Source organism: Dermacentor silvarum, chromosome 11 (assembly GCF_013339745.2).
Source record: "Dermacentor silvarum isolate Dsil-2018 chromosome 11, BIME_Dsil_1.4, whole genome shotgun sequence".
Taxonomy (NCBI): domain Eukaryota; kingdom Metazoa; phylum Arthropoda; class Arachnida; order Ixodida; family Ixodidae; genus Dermacentor; species Dermacentor silvarum.
The window spans coordinates 84,215,136-84,225,817 of NC_051164.1; the positions used below are offsets into that span (position 1 = coordinate 84,215,136).

Here is a 10,682-nt window from a genome sequence, read left to right on the forward strand (position 1 = left end):
TGTTGATACCGCCGTATCAATTATTGTAAAACAAATTCTGGCCAATTGGCAGACCCTGGCTATGATAGTGAAAGCTTTACGGCGAAAGATATATTTAAAGAACTCACCTGGCATACTTTACACACCTCTAAACACGGATGGCTTTTAGAGGTGTCCGCTAATCATTACTAAGCATGAAAATTATTTATAGTTACTCAGGCCCTGAATATTGGCCGGGTACGCAAAATGCACGTAAGGGGCAAGATAACGCGGCGGGTATCTAGGGATACTGAAGGACGTATCCACTCCTTATATGGTCAGCAGCCGGGTACCGGTTGTTAAATACAGGTACAGGCCAGCACTTATTGTAGTTATAGTTCACCTCTGACGCGGAAATGACGCTGGCGTCACGTGATACACTATCCCTTCACATTCTCTTACGCTAGCCATTAAAACCGCAAGATGAACATGCGTAAGCCATCCGTGCAATTGCAGCACGTCTCCACGTCAGATACTTCATTACAGGAGCTATTTTCCTGCCGGACGGTATTGTGGTCTTGGGGCACATCTCTCACCGCGACAACAACATCACGGACTGCACAATTTTGCCGATTAGCTGCTACGAAGACCCGTTTGTGCAATACAAGAACCTGTCCTACATGCACTCAGTGGTGAGTTTATAAATGTTCACAAATTAGGTGTTTTTTCGCGATTAATATTACGACAGACACGAACTGGGATGCACCATACAGTTTCCGCGTGCGTAACACACATTTCATGGTTGTGTAAGTCTGCAGGGCTTTATCGTCCATTGCATTGACGAAAAGTTAATGTATTCGGTTCGCTGATGTACAGAACCAAGAATCACAGAAACAGCTATCGCATCTGCGACCTCTTTCTACGTTCGAAACGGAAAGTTTTGTCTGGAAGCACAAGGCACTGTGGGTATTATTTTTTTTTGTGCAAACAGTGCATGCCCAGCGTGACATGAGACGTGCGAGACGCCTACTGCACTCTGTCGGCACAACAGTTATAAATCGCATCAAAAAAGTAAGAACAAAGAAAAAAACGCGGTTATTGTTTAGAATTTGAATTATACTTGAAAAAGACCTGTTTGGGAACATCTTCAGAAAATTTGAGCACGGTGGTAATAATCCTCTATATTCCCAAGAAGTTTGATTCTTTCAATGACGTGCCACTGAAATAGTCAAACTACAGAGTTAATGCCGCAGAGCTGAAACTTTCCGAAGATGTTGCCAAATGGGTCTTTTTTAAATGTAAATGAATTCTAATTGATAACTGCGTTTTTCCTTAGATAAGCTATTGGGCGCCCATTCAATTACGCAGCGCCGAGTGAACTCCCACCGAGGAAGGGCGCTGGGCGTCTCCGCCGCCTCATGTGCCGCATTTCTGGGCCTGAACGTTCATCAAATCGCAGTTTTCTACGTCCCGAAGCTCCGTAGTTGGCGATGAAGAATCTCGTTGTGGGACGCTCCGGATTAATTGTGAACATCTGGGGTTCTCCAACGTCCATCAAAGGCACAATAGACGAGTTTTAACGCGATAGCGTTAAGGGCCCCGTGTCGCAGAAAATCCGGCGTCGGTGTAAGCGCAGACGTCGTTGGAAGAAATAATCATGCCGAACCACATCATCGCGAACCACCCGACCATGCAGGCAGGTCCTTCGCGTGGCGCAAGGCGTTAGTGAATAGAAATTGAATTTCTCGAAGTAAACTCCGACAGAAAAATCGTAAAGTACGACTTCACCACAACTTACACACGTGATAGCTTGGTATTGTAATTTAAATATACGAGAAAAAAAAGCTGATAAGCAGCCAGGGATCTTTGAATGCTGTCGCGTTCCACTTTTAAAGGCGAAGCTTAAGCGCCTTCCAAATTTCTTGCATTCCGCCCCTGTTGGAATGCGACTGCCGGTAATGGGGAATCAAACCTACGACCTCGTAGTCACTCTCCTTCATTAGTCTATTTGGCCTCGACTTTGTCTCGAAGTCGGGGAGCTAAAACGACTTGTAGTGCAAGTGGGAACACACAGTAATAGATTGTGGTCCATTGTAATGATCATACGGCAAGCAGTCGCATTGCAATGGCTTGCCAAATTATTCGTCTAGACAGAGCGGCTTAGCTTAACCTCCACCCTCCAGAAGCACTGCAGTTCAAAACTGATTGGAGAGTAATTGGTCAGCGGCCGAGATAAGAATACTTTGTTGAGAGTCTTGGTAGAAATAACAGAAGGCAGGAAATAGAGCAGATGCCGTTACAGGCATAGGTACTTTCAGAATAGAAAGTAGAGATAGGCAGAACGCATCTACGGTGATTATCCAATAGCGGAAGCGCGTCTTGTATATGAGGCGTGAACTGCAGCCTGGATTCCTCTCGCACTCGCCTCTCGATACGCCGCGCCATCTAGTGCCGCCGCCGCGAAGTTCGCGCGGACCCAGTGTCGCTTGGGCCATGACTCAAGTTAGCGTGAGAAAGGTTCTTTGGCGAGCGACACATACCCTGCGGCACATACCCTCGTGACCGGCCCACACGTGCAGGCTGCACTGCCTTCGTGATCAGTCCACATTTTTAAACCGAACCGTCTTCTGGATCGGTCCATATTTTGGTTAGGTAGCTGTAGATAGCCAGAAAGAAATTCGGTCAGGCAATGCCAAGAATGCTATTCGCAATAATAGGCGTAGTAACACCTTATTAGCTCAAGCAGGCTAAGTGACTATTTGTCACCACCCGCATTAAAGGGGATGCAATTTAAGATCGTCGTTATCGTCGTCTTCAAGATTGTCACACCACGCAGCATGTCAATGTGTATTGATCACCGAGGATCCTTTCAATATAAGAGCGGTTCCTCCTTGCTCGTTAAGAAATATTGCCGAGTAGAAGCAGTTATACGGGGTAACAAAATCAATGAACCACGTGTCTCGAAGCATGTTGAAATTAAGATCAATGATTCAGGTCAACGGGTAAATTAAGGTTAAGCCGCTAATATTTAAACGCAACGGCTGTAAAATGGCGAAGTACAGCAGTCTACAGCCGTTACAGCGAAATACTTCTCTGTGAAGTGATAAACAGTGGTAGAACAAGGCGAGCCTCGTATTTTATTACATGTGCCTTGCCCGCCGCAATAACAAATGATTTTAGAACGAATATGGCAGTTACACGAAACGTTCTGTGCGTTCCTGCTCATATTTTGTCTCATTCTTGTGACTACGCAATGGAAATACGCAAGTACAGTCAATGCCACAATACATTAAAATTGCTCAAATTCTGGCCTTTTACGTGCCATAACCACGATCGATTATGAAGCAAACCGTAGTGGCGGACTCTGGAATAATTTTGACCAACTGGAGTTCTCTAGTGTGCACCTAAAATAGGTACACGCGCGTCATTGGATTTCGTCCCCGTCGACATGCGGTCGCCGCGGCCGGTGTTCGAACCCGCGACCTCGATGCTTAGCAGCGCCACGCCATAGTCCGTGAGCTACCGCGGGAGATCAATGCGCAAATAAAAGGTAAAGAATGTTTCGGTACTCTTGCCTTGAAGCACGAGGATGCGATAGCTGGATTCGACTCACTGCAGCTGTTTCTTACGGCACTGTTGGGAGTTTAAACTAAGCACGCTGTCGCCCTCTGCATTATCAGATTGACAATATGAACTCTGTAAAAGAATGCATGTGAGCGAAAAAAAAAGAAGATATCACAAATTTCTTTTTGACATCTAGCCAAGGTCAGAATAGAGTTAAAAACTTTCGTTCACCACGCTGTTTGCTCAATTTACTGTTCTATAATAAAGTCCAACTTTGTTTCTGCATGCTTAGTTTGCTTTATTTACCACTCTAGAGGACGTGATCTTTATAACGAAGGGACCTGTATAACGAAGTATGTTCCGGCTCCAGCTGAATTCGTTATAAACAAGCTTGACTCTATCGCGCAACACTCACGGTCGCGCTGGAGCATGCCGCTGTTGGAACCCAGCAGCACGCAGTGACTGGAGTAAGCCCGCTCCTGGAGGATGCGCACGCAAAATATTAGCACATCCTGAATATAGTGCACTGATTCAAGGACCATGTGACGCTATGGCTGGCAATTTTCAGGTGAAGGAGACCTTCGCAGCTGTATGCTGCAAAACGTCTTTCAAGCAATGCATTGCTGTTTAATCGTAAAGCCGACTTTAAGGGAGTGGTGTAAGCTTGATCTTTGTAAGCTGGCTTTCCCACGTTAAGTGTTGCAGTGAATGAAGCCTACTTCCCGTATGCGAACGATGCGATGGGAACGGGTCCTGATAACGCTATCGCCTTCTACTCTTAAATGCGAAGCTTCAGCGTCCTCGAATTTTTGTGCCGGCTGCGTTGCTGGACCACGGCGCCAGCATGTACCGTCACAGCCGTACAAACTGCTGGCTGCCCTCCAACGTCGAGCCGGTTAAACGTGACGTGGGAAACCGAAGTGACGGAATACTGGTTAAATAAACGCTGCAAAGAGTGTTTTGCATAACCGAGTGAGATATACGAAAAATAACTCTTATATCATAAGCATCGATAATTATGTTTAAAAGCATAAATTCGATACACCGACGCAGATTGCTTTAGTGGCTGTTCTTTGAGAGACGTTTGAAACCTGACACACTGCCGTACGCAGGCCTTTACCACCGCACGACAACCGCTGCGGAACTATCCTTAATACCTTCGCTTTAAGCACATTGTCCGAGAGTCAGCTGCGTTTACATCAGCAAAGTGTAAAACGTTCATGCGCGCTCATTTCTACGCTCTCCAGAACGACGCCCTAAATACCGTTAGGCACCTGCAAGTGACGGAGGGCCTAGACACCATGTACGCCGTGTCAGCGTCGTTGGCGGGGCGTTGGTACAAGCCAAGGAGGCCGGACAACGAAAACGTTTTATATCCGGGAAAGTACCGCCCTGGACTGCAGTGCAAAGTGGGAGACTACCCCCAGAAAGCTCACGTACGAGAGGTAAGCCCCGTCCACTATTCCTCGTAACCCTTTCGTCATAAACCATTATATATTCGGTATATGTGTCTGCGTGTGTGTGCGTCTGTATAGAAGTTCGGAGAAGCTTGAGGGGATGGTCATTGAAGGAATAGCGCTTAATAAACAACGTGGCGCATTCCCCTCAACCAGGTTCGAGCCATTTGCATCCCTCCATCTCAGTTCTCCTCTCTCTCTTTGCGATACGAGAAGGTTCACATACACCACGTAAGACTTATCCCGTCTCGAACAATGCTCTCGTGTCGCGTTGTTGCGATTGGCCTTCCTGGCGCATTATCCATAATTACATGGACGCAATGCGCAAGGAATGGGACTGCGTTGGTTGTCGCATTCGTTTAAACGCCACTAATCTCCTCGCACTTGCACTTTATAAGGGAAGCACGGGGACGGTATAATCGCTATCGCAATGAAAAGAAAAAGTGACTATGAACCACCGTGACGTGGACGCTGGCGGAAAGTCAACTTGCCACACGAGAACTAGCCTCCGAGACTGTGCATGCGCAATTACCATAAACGCGTTGCGACCTGCATGAATTATGTAGGCCTGATACATCACAATGAACACTAAACAGGAATTCGAAGTTGGGCCGTTTTAGTAAGTCACTTTCTTGCGACACTGAAAGCGGTCACTCCTGCTGTGACAGGAAGCCTGATAAACCAGCACGGACGCAAAAACGAAAGATAGGTTCCTGCTAAAAGGGCCACTCTTCGGCGTCACCGGCGACCACGACTTTATTGGAGACGTTTTACTTGTAATGATACTTCTAATAATCCCTTGCGGATTCAGATAGGAAGAGTTGGACAAGGGAAGCCCGGCGGGCTCCTTACGAGACATGCAACTGACAGTAGTGAGCAGGCAGCAATAACCCCCCCCCCCCCCCGCCCCTTCCTTGTCCTTATTTTCAGTATGCTTTGACATGGGCCCGGTACTAGAGAATACCCTGGATCCGCCACTGACTCTAATAGGCTTACTTTTATGAAAAGCTTATTTATATTTTGGGATTTTGGGATATCGGCTTAGATTGGAACAGATACGGTAATAGCTATCATGGAATGGTAATTTGGAAGCGCATAAAAACAAGGACACGAGAAGAAACGAAGACGAAGACAATAGCTAGAAATGACGCAACGAAATATGCAAGTCACATTTATTCACTCATAGCAAATCCTGCATGATTAACTTTTGACACAACTAATGGGTGTCTTACGGTCTAATCTTGCAATCGGGCTTGCTCCCTATTCGTAGTGGGCCCACCGTAATCAAAGGTGGTGGGCGCACATTGGCCACCCTCTCTCTTGCTATACTCTAGTTTCGTCACGCCATTTCTCAACCCTACGCGTCGAACGCACGCGCCGATAACCGAGTAACCGGGAAATTTCTGCAACAAATTGCACACTTGCAATCTTTTAACTCCTGATAAGCATAGCAAGGAGTGGAGGAGGCATACGTGAATATCTTGGCGAATATCTACAAGAATTCCACAGCTACCTTGGTTCTCCACAAGAAAAGTAGAAAGATACCTATCAAGAAAGGGGTCAGGCAAGGAGACACAATCTCTCCAATGCTATTCACTGCATGCTTAGAAGAAGTATTCAAGCTCTTAGACTGGGAAGGATTAGGAGTGAGGATCGATGGCGAATATCTCAGCAACCTTCGGTTTGCAGATGACATTGTCCTATTGAGCAACAATGGAGAGGAATTACAACAAATGATTGAGGACCTTCATCGAGAAAGTGCAAGAATTGGGTTGAAGATGAATATGCAGAAGACAAAGATAATGTTCAATAGCCTGGCAAGGGAACAAGAATTCAGGATCGCCAGTCAGCCTCTAGAATCTGTAAAGGAATATGTTTATCTAGGTCAATTACTCACAGGGGACCCTGATCATGAGAAAGAAATTTACAGAAGAATAAAATTATGTTGGAGTGCATACGGCAGGCATTGCCAAATCCTGACTGGGAGCTTACCACTGTCGTTGAAAAGAAAAGTGTACAATCATTGCATTCTACCGGTGCTAACATACGGGGCAGAAACTTGGAGGTTAACAAAGAAGCTCGAGAACAAGTTAAGGACCGCACAAAGAGCAATGGAACGAAAAATCTTAGGAGTAACGTTAAGAGACAGGAAGAGAGCGGTGTGGATCAGAGAACAAACGGGGGTAGACGATATTCTAGTTGACATTAAGCGGAAGAAATGGAGCTGGGCAGGCCATGTAATGCGTAGGATGGATAGCCGGTGGACCATTAGGGTTACAGAATGGATACCAAGAGAAGGGAAGCGCAGTCGAGGACGGCAGAAAGTCAGGTGGGATGATGAGGTTAGGAAATTCGCAGGCGGCAAGTTGGAATACGCTAGCGCAAGACAGGGGTAATTGGAGATCGCAGGGAGAGGCCTTCGTCCTGCAGTGGACATAAATATAGGCTGATGATGATGATGATGAAGCATAGGTTATATTACTGCTATGATAATCTGTAGTGGACGTCGAAAAGAAATGTTCAATAGGCTCACTCTTCCTTAGCTGCCTTTCTCTTTCTGTCACTTTCCAGGTTTGCGGCGACGAAAGCTATGAATATACCCAGCACTTTCAATACACGGCACATCACCTCATAGGATTTACCTGGGACAAGAAGGAGGGCTTTGCGATAACCTTCGAGACGGAAGAATCACTCGCAAGAAAGGTAAGGCTAATGTTTTCGGCGAACCTTTAGAATTCTTGCGTGCTTACCACGAACCTACACCTCTTCGAGTCGCGCCGTAGCTTAAAACGGCCACCAGAAGAAAATTTATGGTTGATCCCTCTTTCATAGGAATCGGTAGAACACGAAAGTGGAGCGTGTCTTCGCAGAAGCTGTTGCATGTTTGCTTCGTGAACTCACGGTACGCTACAGCGAAAGGCGCACGATTTACGGGCCGGCGACCATGTTGCAAGTTTGCTTAGCGCGTGGCGTCCTGCTGGCGAGTGGCTTCGGCGAAGGTGCGAGCATTCTGGTCCGGCTCCGCAGTGGCTACGGAACCCAGTCGAGCTGCGACGCGCACAGCTGCAGGAATGCCAGTGGCAGAGTTCGCACTGTGCGCCGCGAACACGCGAAGCCATTCTGCTTCACACTTCAGCAAAGCGAGATTTCGCCCAGCGACGTCGTTGCCTTTCTGCACCTTTAAGCGCAGCAGTTGTTGTCTTAGGCGGTGCCATCGCAAGCCAAGCAGTAGGCGATGCACTGCTGATGCACGTTGAAGCCGCAATCCAGGCGCCACAGGCTAACCCGACTCGAAAGGCGTCGGGTTAGCCTTTCATTAGTCCAACTTTTCAAAATGAGCCTGCATAACCCTCTTAAGTTTCCTCCCATTTCTTCTAAATATAAATTTATGAGCCTCCTCGTCTCCTTGTTCTCTGTCCGCGCTACAAGGTGCTCCCATAACGTAAAGTTCTCATTGACCTGTACTTCATATACGTGAGTGAGGTGATGCCACGTGAGTCCAATGCAAGTTGTTGTGTTCTTAACTCGCCGCTTGCAGTTCTGCCTTTCCTTCAGCAACAACACGCAGTTGCTTGTGGGAATTGCCGCCTACGACGCCAATTACGATGCTGCGCCCAAGGACTGCACGCAGTTCCTGGGAGCCCCTTGGTCGCGGCTCATGTGGATCGAGAGGATGAGCAAGCTGCTCAGAGTTGCGACCATGTATGACACGAGCAAATTCTTGGCGCGCTGCTTGTACGGTACGTGGACGATGTGTGCATTGCCGCTTTAATCATGACCATCATCATGATCATCATCATGCTATTTGTATCCAACAGGGCGAATGCGTCTCCCAGCGATCTCCGACTATCCCTGTTTTGTGCCAGCTCGCACCACCTAATGCCATCTGTGAATTGCCAATTTCCATAAACCGCCCAATTCTCTGCCGTCCTTGACTACACTTCCCTTCACATTGCACCTATTTTGTAACTTTATTAGACTGTGACTTATCTGCCCTACGCATTCCATGTCGTCCCCAACTCCATTTGTCTTTCAACCAGAGTAGCGGATTGCTGTTTGCTGAGTAATCTACACGGCTGTCTACCTGTCTCCTAAGGTTACGCCCAACATTTTTCATTCCATCGCACCTGGGGTTTAAAGAAACCCAGGTGGCCCAAATTACTGCGGAATCCCCTAATACGGCGTGCCTCATAATCAGATCGCGATTTCGGCACGTAAAACCCCTTAATCTCTTTTTTTTCGTTGCGGGGCTCATAATTTGTGAAATTTCTTGTTCTGGACTTTTAACTTCCCAACCTTCATCGTAGGTGAAATTTAGTTTACAAGCGTCTACCAGTGACCCTTTGTATTTCGTTGTACTCGTAAACTAATTGCAGATAATACTGTCTAATTAGCACCCTTTTTTATCTTGCGCTGATTTTTTAAATGTAATTCAAGCCTGTTTGTTGTTTCTCAGTAGCAACCTTTTGCCTCTCTAATGCCTGATGGCGATAAGAATCATATAAAAACATTCTAAATATTACAACCTGTAATCACCTAGCGCTTCAAAAAGAACACTCCGTATTTCGCGCGTTCCACGCATTGATCTCGTTCCACACAAGTTCTACGCAGTGAAAGATATGTGCAAATATTTTCTACTCACCTAGTGGGACTTATGTGGAATAATTGCCATATTATAGAACGTTCGTCCACTCAATACTTCACCTCGTCTCGAGAAAGTCGATAGCAGCGCCACTGCTCGACAAAAGTGATCACTGGGTTTCGATGACGGACCGCAGCAATTCTTGAGAAACATTGCGCTTTAGTCGACTGAGGGTTGGCGCTGTGGTCAATTCGTTGGAGGGGAGGAAGAGCTTCTAGTCGAGGTTCGCCTGAGAACACTGGGGCAAGAGTGATATGTGGTAAGAGTGTAGGGTCGTTTTTGCACAACTAGGAAGTACGCGGCTCAGCTTGTGTGGCTGCCGAGAAGAAAGCTCTGGCTCATCCGCGTTGTTATACGTTCTGTTTGTTACAGATATCAATGCGACGACGAAGATTGCTGCTCAGCGGGCACTTCCCACCAGTGCCATGTCGTCAATGCTCCGTTGAAACCTTTATTAATTAATTACTTCATGAAATACTAATTGAATTTTTGTAACATTTAATCATTCAAAGAATGACATACTAATGCCGCCACCTTTCTTCATTAATGTACGGCTGAACGCACGCGTTTGTTTACTCGACGGCTTTGCGAGGGTGAGATAATATATGCACAAGACAACTACAACGCGGAGCATGCCACCGCGAGGAGAAAGCTTTGCGTGCTTCGACGTCGGGAAGATGTTCGGTGTAAAATAACATTAAGGGAATAAACTGAGAGGTTCTCGCTTGTAATTATGAATGACTCCCATTGAATGAACTAAAGACTCCAAACTTGTTCGGAATACGTATTGTGCGCAAAAGCCACTCAACGAAAATCATGCTGGTATTACAGTCGAAACCCATAACGAAGTCGCATCAGGCACCAGAATACCTTCTTTACATCGGATACTTGTTAAACGCATTCAAAGGGGCATTTATTGAAGCTCATCCGAGGGATCGTAAATGGCTCTGTATGAAGAGTCCTAGGTCTTGGCATCAGCAGCTGGAGCTTGGGTCTCGCACCGAAGCGATGGCAGTGCCCACAGCGCTGCATGCATATTCCCCACTACAATTACCCCCGCG

At 46.7% G+C, this 10,682-nt stretch overlaps 1 protein-coding gene across 1 annotated transcript; it reads left to right on the forward strand.

Moving 5' to 3' along the window:
* The first annotated feature begins 441 nt into the window (after nt 1-441).
* LOC125941332 (uncharacterized) lies at nt 442-10,234 on the forward strand. Its single transcript, XM_049658364.1, has 6 exons — nt 442-451; nt 505-650; nt 4,770-4,967; nt 7,551-7,682; nt 8,518-8,719; nt 9,994-10,234. The coding sequence occupies exons 1-6, from the start codon at nt 442-444 to the stop codon at nt 10,065-10,067; spliced, it is 762 nt and encodes a 253-aa protein (XP_049514321.1). The 3' UTR covers nt 10,068-10,234.
* The last annotated feature ends 448 nt before the right edge of the window (nt 10,235-10,682 follow it).